The sequence below is a fragment of the Lepidothrix coronata genome, unplaced genomic scaffold (genome assembly GCF_001604755.1).
Source record: "Lepidothrix coronata isolate B3197 unplaced genomic scaffold, Lepidothrix_coronata-1.0 Scaffold131, whole genome shotgun sequence".
NCBI classification, from domain to species: Eukaryota; Metazoa; Chordata; class Aves; order Passeriformes; family Pipridae; genus Lepidothrix; species Lepidothrix coronata.
The window spans coordinates 1,880,300-1,895,517 of NW_016690311.1; the positions used below are offsets into that span (position 1 = coordinate 1,880,300).

Sequence of the window (15,218 nt, forward strand, 5' to 3'; positions counted from 1 at the left end):
CTCCCGCATCCTCTCATCTCACGGAACTCCACCCGTCTCCTTGGATCCAGTCATGCAGTAAAAGGTGTGAACAAAAACCCCAGTACCTGGCACTTTGTTAGCTGTGGTCGTGCACACCAAAGCCTGAAGGCTACAAAGGGGAAAACATGCTGCTTTAAAGAATGGAATATATTAAAGCTGGGAATGCTTGGTTAGATATGTGTCTTATCTCTGTCCTGAGGTGGTTATGTCCATCCTGGGAAGGATGGGGCGGAGGCAGCACAAATGCCTCCTACAGGAGTCTGCAGTAAGATTTTCTGCAGAAAGGAACATCATTATGCTTTTCACCACTTGACCTTCTCCAACTCACTGAGGAAAAAGCAACTTCTGAGCTCTGGCAAGACAGTGATATTTTTTAGTACAACCCCTCAGCCCCACCACCCCTACCATCCTGTGACCTCCTCTGGTGAAAAAGGGGAAGACGTTGATGTTGTTCTTCAGACACTGTTTGAAGCCTTTTCTCTTTCTTTTCTGCTCCTTGCCTGTTGTGGATGAAACACTGCCAGTGTGAAGTATGGATCAAAGAGCGGCCCAGGACTGGAGCAGCTGTGCTGGAGGGCTGGTAATGCTCTCTGGGAGCATAGTTCAGAGGGAAAGAGGTGCTGCACAGACAAAAGTGCACCCTTGCAAAGCATGTTGCACAGGCTTGGAAAAGGGATCATGGCTGCTGTACTTCACAGTGCCAACACTAAACACCTTTGCACTTTTAATTGTTTTTAATGCTTAGGCTGTGCCACTAAGCCCTCTGGTGACAGCTCCAGGATCAACAGTGGGTATCACAGCCAGGAGAGCTGGCGCACTTTCAAACACCTCGGCAGCATTGCCGTGGGCCTCTGTTCAGAAAGGAGACCTCGAGGGAGAGAGAGGGGATTTGAGACTCATAAGCCTTTGACTGGGGGAAAAAAATGTATATTTGAAGATTATTCATGAGGGGGCAGAGTGAGGACTTGTAGTCTTCTGCCTTTGAAGGGTAGCATAGGAACACAGTAATCCTGTAGATTGTGGGCAGATGCTCTGCTCAGACTCCAATCTGCAAAAAGCCCTGACTATCAAAGTGCAACCCAATGTCTCAGGTAACAAACATAGCTGAGAACAGCCTGCAGTGGGGCTTGGTCCTGGGCTCATTTCTGGTTCAAAAGACAGAACAAGCACAGCTTCCTGGTGTCTGCCTACAGATACAGGCTGAGCTTGCCCTGCAGTAACAGGACAGCAGCACCACAGGTTATGTCCCACCTACAGGATTTGGGAGGGGATCACATTTTAAATTAGTGTTATCTACAAAGCCCAGGCTGGGAGAGTGTTGCCAGGGGCACAAGGAGGGGTCCTTGTGCCCACATCCCTGCCAGCAGTGCCATCAAGGGGAGAGATGGAAACCTCTGGGCACAGGGCTGGGGGATATGGAAGCTGGAAACAGCTGCTGCAAATGGGGAGCAAGAGAAGAGGGAGCAGTGCTGAGAAAGGAAGAGGAAGGAATGAAAGAGAGGAGCAGTCATCAGCAGGTACCAGGACACATCACTCAGAGTGGTGCTGAGACAGGTTAATGCTCTCCTGTAACGCTGCTGCACATTTTGGTGGCTGGCAGTTGGGAGTGGGAAGGGACCCGAGTGATGGGCCCTTTCCATCACTGTGTGCAGATGCTTGGGCAGCCCTTGCATCAGCCTGACAGTGGAAAAGGCAGAGCTGGCTTTCACAGATGTCTCCCTGAGGAAGATCAATGTTTTTGGGGCACTCTGATAACATGCCTAAACCCAGATGCCTGGTGGTCAGGGTACCATCCTCAGACCTCCCACGCTTTTCCTTGCTGACAGACTGGATTACTCTAATGTACTCTAATACCCCATAGGAATGTGCTGGGGGCTTTGGATACTGCTAAATTACTCATGTCTATTTTGTAAGGGCTGATCTGCTGCCACCTGCTGCAGAGAGCATTCCCTGGCTCTTCCTGGCAGGAAAGGTTGCCTGGCACAGCAGCACTCCTGCCAGGCCCACCTTTGGAGACCACAGCTGACCTGCCGAGCATGGGAGCATTTCCCAGCTCCCAGTTCTGCCAGGAAGATGCATTCCAGCCAGATGCCCCCTCTCTCACCTTCCCCAGGCTCTGGCTCCTTCTGACCTGGACAATGCCATTCACTTTCTATGCAATTTAGGTGTAGTCAAAGAGAAGCCTGCTTACAACCACTTGTAACCAGAGAGCACTTTACTGCAGCAGGTACAAGTGGAACTCACTGCCCTTGCTGGCGACCTGACCTGGCATTGCTTCAGCTCATGCTGCAAATTCAGGAATGATTCATATCCTGTCTCTTTAGTTACTTAAGACAAGCAACTGGTCTGTGAGCAATCGGCTACACAGACCACTGACACTAATAAATAAGGCTGTAATAGCCTAAAGTACATAAGTACAACTTCAAAGTACGTCAGACTCTACTATCATTCCCTCCTCATGCAGAGGAGCCACAATCCTTTTCTTGATGAATGTGATCTCATTTGCCTCTTGCATTCGGCAAAAAATGTGGTCTTGAAACTAGTCTCAAAATCTGTGGGAATTCAGGTAAGCAGGCACATGCCCTCGTGTGTGACACTAGTGATGGAAATATTGCCTTTGCTGGTGGCCGAGGAATTTCATTCTTAGAAAAAAACCTTGTTGCTCTTTTACAACCCGTTTAACAAGGTTGTTACCTTGCACTGGTGCTTCCCGAACTGCCTCTTGGTTGTTTGAAACATGGTTTGGAGCAGCAGGTGGTGGGAGAGATGGACACTCCTCTGTCCATTCTGGAGAGGGCAGAGAGGGAAATGTTACTTGTTTCACAACAGCACTAGGAGCTGCTGCACGAGCACATGCTGCGAGTGTGGGGTTCAGGCAGAGGAGATGTGAGAAGCATGGCAAGAGAGGAAACAGAGTCACAGACAGAGGGAATGAAATGAAAGGGATGTCCAAAAACCAGTTCTGGAGGATCTCTATGTCCAGGTCAACTGATTTATCTGCTGGGACATCCTACCTCAAGCTCTTGATTTGCATCTACGTGGACTTGATATTTAAATGAAATCTATTCCCCATGGCACTCATGGCACCTAAGAACAAGCCCAAATGCCACATGCCCCTCACTGCAGTTGGGATGCATTTGAAGAAAAAAAAATAAATTAAAAAAAGTAAGAAAGAAAAAAAAGGAAGGGGGAGGGGAGGGGAAAAAAAAGTCTTTCAAAATAATGAAATTACTTCACATGTAAGAGCCTGACAGCTTCCAAAGGTCTTGGGTTAACAAATCTCTCGTGTAGAGGGGTTTCCAGTGCATGTAAATGCCCACTCCTCATCTCCTTTGACAGCCTGAGTCCCAGTGCAGACTGGAACACCACCATCTACTTGAACTACTTGATGGAGCAGATTAAACAGGAAAACATCTGTTTTACTTGGTTTTGGGAAGGCTATAAACTTTCCAGAAATAAAGGACATCTAAAGAAAAATCTTTCCTGTCTAACAAGCCTGAAAGCTTCTTTGTTTAAGTGGTTATAATATGGTCTAGATTTTCTCCTTTGCTGCATCTTATGTGAAGGGCAAACACAACACTTCCTGTGCACATGACTTTGCCTTTAAACACTAAGGACACAGAAGGAAGGACAAACACTTTGGCATGGTGCTGCCATGGCAAGGGAGGGCACGTTCCCTCATGAACACCCCAACCATGATGCCCTCAGGGGTGCCAACCTTCTGGAGGCTGTTGCTGTTGCTCGAGCTGTTTCTTCCTCTTTGCTTCAAGAACTGGGTTTTCATACTGTGTCTTCCGGTTGATGTGGCTGGAGATGAAAGAGAGCAATAAATTAGGAAACCCTTTATGCAAACAGAAGGAATGAGGGCCAGGCATGAAACTCCTCTTTCTGAGGAAATGAGTAAAACACCAAACAAACCCAACAGCAGTGAGTGTAGAGCAAGGCTCACCTAGTAGTGCCAAAAAGAGTATTTAGAAAAACAAGAGGATTCCAGTATTGATATGATGTCTTGAGTAGGAATGGCTAATTCCTCCAAACACATTAAAGTAGTGATCTATCTGTGAAAAATGAGATTAAAGGAGAAAAGGTGCTCTGTCTGATTGCATTTCAAAAGACAGGCCTGTAGCATCCCTGCTTTAATCAGATTCCCAGAGGTGCAGTCCTTCCCTGGCTCACCAAAGTTAAAAATGAACAAAACAAATAAACCCCAACCACTGGTAATGATATCTGTCAGTGATCTGATCAATGCACACCGGGTGTCTTAAAAATATCTGCAGGGGTGCACGCTATGAGCTGGGCTCCAAATGAATCAAAATCTATCCAGAATCAGCCACCATCAAACGCTCCCAGTGGAAACCAGCATTGGTGAAATTTCAGCTGTACTCGTTAGGCAGCTTTTGACCAGTATGAGATGTTGAGAGCCAATACTTCTTACCAATCTCAGGAAAATGAAAAAAAGCAGCCCAGCCCCAGCATGGCAGACCAGCCATGCACTCCACAAGAGGATTAACCATTTTATGAAACCAAGTGATGAACACCAGCCACAGATGCTGGCGTGGTGGGGGCACATCTGGGACTCCCTGCAGCTTATGGTTCATCAACTGTTCAAGAGCCATTTTCAGTAGTGATTTTCTGCAGCAGAGGAGCAGGCAGACCTTAGAAAATTATATCAGCTTAAAGCTCATCTTTGTATCCAAAGTAAAGTTTCCTATTAAGAACTTGCTATTACATTGTCTCCTATCCCATGTGTCTTTATAAAAAAAACCTAAAACCCAACACGCGAACAACCAACCAATTTTTCAGGTAATTGTGATAGAAGCACTCCAGAGAGTTATGTTCAGAACTTTTTTTCTGCTAAAGATCAATATCAAATCGCTGGAAAAATATTTAGCTAGTCAAATAAAAACAAGTTAATGTGGTCTGTAAAAGATTTCTCATCTCAAGGTATTTTCAGAAAGTTAAGAAAATTGATAACTATTTTAAAAATGATATAAACTTTTTCATGATACAATTGTGTCTCAATAAAAACTATTATGCAATAACAGAGTGCCTGAATTGAAGGGACAGAGACAAATGCTAAAATTATAACCATCTTGATAGCTTAGAGAAAGTAAGTAAAATAAAATTATGTCTTATTGCTGTTACTTTTAGATTTAATTCAATGAGTAAGGAGTACCACAAAACTAATGGGCATGTATATATAAAGTGACAGGGAAAAATGCTGTAAAGACCTCTTGGCATGGCATTTAATAGCTGAAAAATATTCTTGATGTCTTTGGTAAATAAATGTCAAGCCTTAATTACACAGTTTGCTAACCCTGTTTCCCTAGGCACAGATGGTAGGGTCAGAAATGAGCCAAAGCAGACAGAAACTGTATTCCATATCTGTTCTGAGGACTATCATAAGCCATCCTACTAGACAGGAGTATACACATAATTAAAAATTCATTTTATGGGGTCAGTGATGAAACAGAACTCAGATCTCTGGTTTCCCAAAGGAGCGATCGGACATCTAGATAAAGGAGAAGCTGTTCTAATTCCACAGAGAGTCCCATTAAACCTGTAATTCTATTCCCAACAACACAGCCTGATGCAAGAACCTCTGCTGTGGTTGTTTGGTCACATCAGCTTCACCATTCCTCCTTTTGAGTGTCTTCTGACACAACTGAATTGGTGTCTGCTTTGCACACTTGTATTTTGATCATGGCACTGTATGAAGGGGATCAAGCTCAGTTAAGTGCACACTTGTTAATGTTCTCTGGATAGAAGTATTTTGTGAGATATAGGGATTCCTGCACACCCCAACCCTGAGTTGCTCCTGTCTTCCTTGAGCTCAACCCCCTCCAAGGGCACTCCTGTCTTCCCTGAGCCCACTCCTACTCCAGGATAGATGGAGAATGTCCAGGCATGACTGCCCTCTCCCCAGCCCTATAGCACCCCCAGCCTGTAAGGGGGCCAGGGTTTCCTCCTCCTTGGCATGAGATGGTCCCAGCAAAGCACAGAGCCCACTGTGAGGAAAGTCTTCCTCCACCCAACAGCCACACCAGAACCAGGGAGCAGCACTTACTCTACATAGTAGACACCATATACGGGATCCTCAATTTTCTCCCAACCAGCAGGCAACTCTGGAAATAGAAAAAGCATTACTGAAGCCTCCGATGCAGTTTTTCTCTGACAGGCAGCTGCAAAACTCATCAGTAGCTCAGGTTTTGCTTCAGACACTTTTCAGAATGATCACAGCCTCCTTTGAAAGGCTGGCACAGCACAGCACCAACATGCCAGCCTGGGCTCCCTGGGCTGGGTTAACACCTCACTGGGAAGAAGACCATTCTAGCCCATTTTTTATCTCCTTTTTGCATGAAATGAGCAAATGCTCATTCACAATGTTCTGGGCATGTCTCAAGTACCCTCCTGGTTTCACCACCAAGGGCAGTGGCTCTGGAGGGAGCACTGCAGGGGAAGTCCATGCAGGCGACAATCCAGGGGCATTTCAACACCAACCTGTGAAGGTGTGTGAGACTATGGCGAGCAATTGTAGCCCACTGACAGAGAGCACTTTCACCTCCTATACCAGGGCCAAGCCACCCATGCTCACCACTGCTGAAAACAGGATCTTTTTACTCCTCTCTTTGGGATTTGCATTGCTCAGCCACGAGCTCAACACAAAACACATCTTGAAACAGGCCAGAGTGAATTTAACATGAACACTCAGCATATAGAACCCGTGCAAGTGGCTGGCACACACAGATGTACTTCACTGCATAGCACTTAACGCAAGAACACATTGCCACAGTCACATAGAACAGATACTTCCTTTTCTTAATTAGCATAATTAACAAAAAACCAGTTCTGAAGATGAAGTTAACATTTGGAAATGTATCCACTTTTGTTCCTGTTGATTTTCTAGACTGCATATAGTACTTTAACTGTAATTACTAAATGTATATAAAAACACTTCAGCATCCAACTGAGGATTATTAAAGCTGTATGTATTACTTAAGGGCCTGATCCTTGTGCCACTCATTTAAACATAATGTTCCCATTGCCTGTGGATAACGAAATAATCGTCCTATTAACAATACAGAGTGGTGTGTTTGTGTCATACCAAGAAACAACTCAGAAAAAGGCTCTACCACACCATGGACTGTGCACATGTAGTCCCACAGACCCTGCACATTCATTTAAATTTTAAAGAAAGCAACACTGTTGGATAATACAAGTTCAAATACCCCATGCAAGTTAATTCCTCAAAATTTATCATGAAATAGTCAAGACTGATAGCAATCTATGCTTGTTTATTATCAAATGCAAAGATTTATTTTCATTAATGGCACCAGTTGCTGAGCCAATACAATCAACAATGGCCCATTAACTAGAATAGCATTGCCATAAGGACAGAAATATCTCCAGACTGGAGAGGAACAGAATCTATACAAACACACATGGACTAATTACTCAAAGTTTATGTTTGTGTTCAGAATTGGCTGGAGATCAGATGAAATCAATTTTCATAGGTTTTGCTCCATATATCCCTTATTTGCAGACAAAAGGTAGGTTTCCCATTCTTATCATTTTTTTATCCTTATTGGGTTGAACATCTTTGGATTCCTTGAGACATAAGCCATTAAATGCAAGCCAATGCTAACTTTTGGGCATGAAGAAACTCTATAATTTTATCAGCAGATCAAGCGCTTCAGAAATAGATATTCCTTTATACCCTGCAAGTGTATGTTAGAAAAAACCAGAAAGCTAGAGGCCAATCTTGAAAGTCTTTTTGCAAAGGGAACTCTCAGGTTTGCAAAGGAGTCCCATAAGGTGAATACACTGTGGGACTTGCTTCCAGATTTTCAGTGCAATTAAATTAAGACCTAGCAGGAGATTGGGAAAATCACAGGTTGTGGCAGCCATTTAGCTTGTTTCACTATGGTGAAAGTAGAATGGTAAAGAGATCAAGCTGAGGTGGAAGAAAAATAAAAAGTCAATGAGGGAAGGGGGAAATAATGTACAAATGCCTTCAAATGAGTTTTCCACAGCTTTCCTGATAAATGTATTTTGTCTATTTTGGATTATTAAGTGATTTTTATTTTAAAAGTTTAAGCAAATTTTTTTTTGCCTTTCTTCTGTTCACAAAAGATTTTGATATTAAATTTTATTTTTTTCTCTTTTAAAGCATTTTCACATAAGATTAGAAAAACAGCACTTTCCTAACCCCAAAAATGGCATTATGCCAAAATCTTTACAGTTTACTATCTCTGCAGCTTTCTATTTAAGGAACATATCTCTATGTTTTCAGAGGTAACAATATACAAAACTACAGCTTTTAACACATTTCTTATTGATTATGTAGATGCACTTTCTGACTTCTACCATCTTCTGGAAGTTCTCTAAAGCAAAAAGCAATATTCTCCATAGCCATGTTGCACAGTCTAGCTTCTTAGTTGCTTTAAATTATTCATCTCCCTTCTCTATCTCTCCTGCCAAACTGAAGATGACCCAAAGCATTAGATTTTTATCACAAATACGAGATTTCCAAAAACATTTTGCATTATTAGGAGCCTGAGTGGGCCATATGGCTTTTATTTCGGTACATCCATGCAGCACCCTGCAGTCCCAGAGCATTTGTCAGCAGGTGAATTCAATGGACAAGTATCTAATTTCACAATTTTAAGCCTGGGAAAAATACATTGATTCCTACTGAGATGCTCTAGTATCCTGCCCTACATACAGAGAGGCTGGATGAATTCCTAAAACACTACTTCTCCAACCACCAGGTATTTGAGTTGCATCCATGCATCACTATGAAGGAGCTGGAGAGAACCTCAGCACATTCAGCTCTTACTGCTCTTTGTGAGGCCAGAAGGGTCTGCCCACACGTATGATAAATTCTACACTAAGGGTAAATTTGTGTGTCCTTTTGTTCAACCTTCTGTTGAAAAGAGGTGGCCTATTACTCCATATTCAACACATCTTGGCAAACAAGCAGCTCTGCAAATCCCCACTTTTTAATTTCCTTATGTTTAGAACAAAAACTGTCGATAAGCTAAGGAGCTAAATATGTGTCACCGAGTAATTTATACTAACCATGAGTTTTCATGCCACCTCCCTAATGTTGCTGCAACGAATTGAGTAATTTGAAAATGTCTTTCTTTACACTGCAGCATTTCAACACTCAGCTCAACAGCGTATTGATGGGCTGTGAGCTCAATAAAGCTTATCTGCATTAAAACAAAGGGAACATCTCGTGATGTTCGAGCAAAAACAAAGGGAACATCTCGTGATGTTCGAGCAAAACACTTGTGTACGTAAGTGCCTGCAGAACTGGGGTCAGGCTTATCAATTAATGAGTTTTCCTGCATCTATTTTTTCAGCTCTTCTCTTGCACTAGATCCTGATAGCAGACTGAAAGAAGGGGTCATTTCTAATTCATTACTGCCTCTAAATTTGTTTTTTTTATCCTCTCTCTCATTTTAAATCACTGTGTAGAGCTTCGTGAGAACCTTTTGCAGGTTGTTGGTGTGCATCCACCTACTTCTAATGTTACTTGGTCTGCTGCTGATTATTTGTATGAGCTGCACATAACACTCATGTACCACTAAATAGAATGCATTCTTCTTTAAATTGTCGTTTCTTTCAAATTCTTGCTCGAAAAGAAGTTAGGCCTCCAACATTATTCCAGGCATACTATTCAGAAGAACCACTCCTGGAGCAGTGTTAAAAGTCTGCTGCCGGCTGCTGATGCCATATCCATCACACAGAAGCAGGGAGCAGAATACACTTACTTGGAAGTCATTACAGAAACCAGAGGTTAATTCCCCAGTAATACAATTCCTCCAGTACGCAGAAGTACGAACTGTAAGTACAGTCCTTTCTAAAAGCAATAATAGTCCTAGTGGAAATAAAATCCTCTGCAACCTCTTATCCTTTCAGCTTTCCGAGTGCACTAGAGCATAGCTGAACAGAAATAACAACTACCTCCACCATCAGTATAAACACAATGAGCACTGCTGAGATTAGATATCAAGACAGCATCCTTCACAAAAAGATGCAGCAAATAAAAGTGTACCACATCACTGAAAATAATCTGTTTACAAAATCACCGACTGAGGCAAAATTTTTAGCTGCTTCATTCACAAGCTCAGCAGAAGCATCTGATGTAATACTTAAACTTTCTAAATCACACTCAGGTTCTATTGTCTGGGAAATATCTTTGGCCCTGGTGAAAAAGCATCATTAGCTACTTGATTCCAACTTCAGCACCTATAAGCTTTTTCCTGGAGCCAGTGATGCCGAAGGAAAAGCCCCTGACTTCTGCAGGGTCCAGGAGGAAGCGGCTTTGAACCAACTTTGCAAGATTAAGGCCCTCTAGCTTTCTTCAAACTCTCAGTCAGTAAGAAAACCACTGTAGATCTGAAGCTACAGAAAGATTAATGCTAGGGAAGTTTTGCTGATAAATTACGCTTGTTGAAATAAAAAAAACTGAAAGATGCAAAATGATACAAAGGAGAAAGTAAGTAATTAAAGGCTTAAAACAGTGCACTTGAAGTCAAACATCAAAACGAGAGATGGATGATTTACCTAGTTCACTGTCCAGTTCCTCCGTGTGTACCCCTTCTTCTCCAAGGGAAGAGCAGAAAAAATTAAAAGAAAATTTCAGATACCAGCACCAAGCAAGAAATTCCCTACAGCAAACAGCAGAACCGGCACTAATTTTCTACAGACCAAGCCCAAGCTTTCCATTTATCACACTTCAGTGATCAGAATATTGATGGATCTGATGAAGATAATGAAAAAACTGGTTCTTGCACTCTCAAAACATCTGTACTACTTCCATGTCATGGCTTGATATGGCAAAATCATGCATTTGTGTTGTTCTCACTGTAGTGAGGCTTCTCCCTCAGATCTGCACAGTCCGACCTTCGCAATCCATTCTGCAGACACACGGATCTATCAGAAGGCCAGATATGAATACTAATGAAGAAATCTGAGAGGAAAACCTTGCCTCTAAATAAGGACTAACATAGCAAGATTTTCAAGGAAGTACCTAAATTTATGTGCAACCAAGGTCCAAATGACTTCACTGTCCTACTCAGATGATTTAACATAGGCATGAAGTGCCTTGTTTAACTGGAGGCACAGATCCTCACTACAGTCCAGATGCACTGGTGAGGCATATATAGGAATGCACCAGTTTTAGCAGGGCACCTGGGACAAAGATCACATAATTTTTTCAAAGACACAAAGCCATCAATATTCGCTGTTGCTCCATTTATCATTATCTGCTCCATATTCATAAGTTAACAGTGACACAGATGATTAAAGTATTGCTTAGCCTATAAATAATAATAATGCAGTCTGAAAATGAAAGATGGTGACAAAACAAGAACAAAGATGGTAAAAACAATCTTGGACCTAATACAGCAAAGTTTAAGCCACATAAATTAATGACAGAACCAACCAGAAAACGTAGAGTCACAATATTGCTTAGGAAAATCCGGACACCCAAAAAACCACTTGCACAACCTGTTTGCAAAATATTCTACCAACAGTTGTTTGGGACCATTAGTGTGAAATACAAATTGGAATTTCCTTTGATACCCTAAACAACTGGAAACAAGCAAAAACTTGTTAGGGACACATATCCTGACGAAGCAAAAACACAAAGCAACTGCAACCAAACAAATCTGAAACGACATCTAACATTTATAAAGTCCACAAACAGGATGGGATTGAGCCTGACAACTCACATGCACACACACCAAACAGAACAGAGGAGTCATCCCACTGACTTCAGTGGAACGACACCCAAAAGTGATCCTTGCCAAAAACTGTCCAGCTTCTATGATGCAGCAAAACTAACCTCACTTCTTCATTTTTTTGAAATATAATTATTGTTATGCGCTAAGCAAGATCAGAGCAGACAAGTAAAGCAGTGCAGTGCACTGCTGTAACTATGAAGCAACTGGTTTAACTACTGAATGTTAAAAATATCCATTAATGAGCAACTCAGTGAATGAAGTGAAGGGGTGTGTGGGAAGATGAAATTAACTGATTTTAAGGAGTTGATAAACAAAAATGCCACTGCTCTTCAAAATCATGAACTCAATGAAATACAGTAAATAATACCAGCTGTATGTTTCTAATCCCAACAAAATAAATTATTCCAAAGTTTGCTTTACAATTGCTAAGAAGACAAGAGATAGACTTTCCCTTCTGTGAGACCTAAAACTGTTTAAAAGAGGAGCTTGGCCACCAATTGTACCCTCATCCTACCAGCTGCTCCTTGCCCTGGCACAGCATGGGACACGCTGACTCACAGTGGCATGTGCCACTTCTTGGCATCACCAGGGACATGGATGTAGTGGGAGTGTCACTGGTAGAGAAAACCAGAAAAGCAGGAGAGAGCTTTGCCTGCATACATATGTTATTACTTAATTTTGTTCCAGTTATGGTGACCCAGTGACATATCCACTTAGAGAGGCAGAGCAAGGCCTTCCCTAACCCAGCTCCCTCTACCAGTTCTTGACAAATGATGCCAGTTGCCAGGGACATGAAACAGGGGCCAGCTCGTTTTTTTGCCAGGTCTTTGCACATCCCCATGGTTTGAGGGTAGGCTGCACTGTGCACTAGGAAGTGGGTGACCTGCTTCATCACAGCTGCACAGGTAAATTCTCACATCATGCAAAATCTCCCATGTGAAAGGAAGCAGAGGTCAAAAAACTGCATGTGCAAAAATAATAACAGCAGTTCTGGAGGCCAGAGTTGAACCTACTACTGAAAAGGGATTGAGCTGATTCTTTCCTGAAATAAAATTTTAATTTGTACTGAGGTGATGGACACTAGCAGGAGATTAATCATATTATGAAAACTAATTTTATAAGGACAGCACCTGATGAAGCAAACCCTTCCATTTTTAAGACATGATACTATGATAGCATTATGTTAGCCAAAATTATGCAGTCAAATACCATCACCTTTCCTGGTCAGTAGAGCAACATTTCCACACAGGTTTTCCAAGCATTTATTTTTATAATTCCTTTTTTCTTCCAGCATCTCTGAAAGGATGCAAGGAATGAACCTCCTGTAACACTCCTGCCTGTGGTTGCTCTAAATCGGACAGTGGCTTGCATTTCCAACATCTCAAGGAATACAAAATCTTATCAGTGTAAATTTTCAGTGTCAAAAATCCACACTTTCAAATGGAATTTGTTTTCAGCAATCGTAACACTACATGGACTGTCAAAATTTAACAGTAGAAATGAAGCAATCGAACTATTTCTGCTCAAACAAGGAAATAACAACATAACTCTTTCAACCCATGTACAGCAGGTGGTTGAAGCGCAACACAAATGGATCAAGCAGAGACCCAGTCGCTCCCTCCTACACAGAGATCCAAGGAGCACATATGTTGGCCAGCTTTGAGTCTTGTTCAGCATCAGTAACTTTTCAAATGCCTTTGCAAAAACAGAGGCCTCTTACTTGTAGCACCTCCTTGATTTTCATTAAATGATCTGACACCTCAACGCTTGTTTTACATCCACAGTGACTTTACAACAAATAACGGATATTGTCTGTATGCACTTGCTGATAAACCCTTTTCTTAAAAAAAGAAGTCTTTCTGAACACACAGGTTATTAGAAAGATAGAAGGGAAAGGAAGAAAGTTACCTAGAAAGGGATGAAACACGTTATTATTTCACCATTTTTAGTCTCTTACCATCATCTTCACATTCTTCTAGAGGCTTCTGCTGTTTGTTCAGGCACCGTGGATCTAGCCAAGATGTTGTTTTTGTGTTATGGCTGGAAACCAAAAATGGAAATATGACCTTTGTTAACAAACCAGAGTTGAAGTATCCGTGACATAAAAGTATATATCCTCTTTATTATTCAACAGACCTGAAGGCATACTTTTGATCCAGAGAAACAGCTCTACAATTTGATGTTTTCCAAACTAGTCTACCAAATCACAAGAACCTTGGCATTGAAAACACAAAGGTAAAAAGTGAAAACATACAAATCAGCATTCCTGACCAGAAGGAGGCACACAGAAGCTGCAATATTATAAATTTCCAAACTTCCATTTTTGGTGGCTTGTTTTTTTAATTCCAAGAGCTGTCTCTAAGCCAAAGACAGAAGTTTCCCTTCCTCCCTAAACTATGCAGTGACCTTTGTTCCTACAAAAGACCTTTGACATGTCTAGAGTTGACCTAAGCATTAGTCAAAAACAGTTTCCAAAGTGAAAACTTTATAATTACAGAAATAAAAATGTTCTGCCAAAGCCTTTGATGGAAGTTGAACAGCTTTACTTTCAACTCTTCCTTTCTACAAGTCCCCTGACAGTATCATGATGCCAGTCCCAGCGGTGAAGGCTGTATAGTAAACAGGCTTAAAATACATTTCTCTAGAAGTTATTTTCTCCCGTAATTTCATTTGCATAAGCAGACAATCTGGCAATATAATGCCTCTTCTACAACCTGGTGTCATCTTAGACATAACCTGCAAAGATATCCCTCCAGTCCCCGAGGTATCACTTATCTAGCTTAGCCTTTAACACTGCTTAACAGTTTTAAGTTTCAATACCGTAGTAATGCTATTTACTTCTCCTTCAAGGTCTCAAAGAGGTTTACAAACTGAACTTTAGCCTCACAACACTCTCATGAGGGCTCTGTAAGAGGGCTGTGATTCCCTGAGGAACTAACAACCGACCAGCAAACTTGTATTGTACTGCAAGAAAAGGGGACTGCCCTGCTCCTGGGATCTGAGTCAGTAAACAAAAGGTCCTCATTTTACAAATCCTACTACCCAGCCCTCCCAAGGCAGGATGAGCAAACGTGTTTAATCCTTATGTATGTTTCAGAGCAATTAATCACCAACTAGAAAACTGAATGGCAGAAATTCAGCAAGTCAGGCACATTAACAGCGATAAAGCAGAGGGGGTCTGCCAACTTATAAATAAGCAAGTCTGTAGTCTAGCTGAGAAAGAGGGCGGTGGGAGGAGAGCAATAGAATATTTGCATATTTCTTGCAATTTTGTCTCGCTAACCAAAGGCTCACAACAGTGTAGTTTGCTGAGGCATAGAAAATTTAGCTAAACACCTTTCAGATCATATACTCAGAGGGACAGGATTGTGTTACACCTGCAACATGCACAGATCTACACACAGGGTAACGAGGGACTGGGATATACTGGGTAATGAAAAT

The 15,218-nt window shown here is 42.0% G+C and overlaps 1 protein-coding gene across 30 annotated transcripts in view; it reads right to left on the reverse strand.

Annotated features, from left to right (window-relative positions):
- Positions 1-15,218, reverse strand: part of MAGI1 (membrane associated guanylate kinase, WW and PDZ domain containing 1) — a 338,357-nt gene that overhangs the window by 56,779 nt on the left and 266,360 nt on the right. For 14 of the 30 annotated variants that reach the window (XM_017826863.1, XM_017826859.1, XM_017826858.1 and 11 more), the window contains exons 6-10: positions 13,735-13,817; positions 10,597-10,635; positions 6,089-6,146; positions 3,740-3,828; positions 2,716-2,808 (exon numbers count right to left, since the gene is read on the reverse strand). In XM_017826863.1, coding sequence (XP_017682352.1) covers positions 2,716-2,808; positions 3,740-3,828; positions 6,089-6,146; positions 10,597-10,635; positions 13,735-13,817 — 362 coding nt within the window. The remainder of the gene's footprint in view (positions 1-2,715; positions 2,809-3,739; positions 3,829-6,088; positions 6,147-10,596; positions 10,636-13,734; positions 13,818-15,218) is intronic. The other 16 variants (XM_017826880.1, XM_017826878.1, XM_017826875.1 and 13 more) reach the window with 5 other exon arrangements.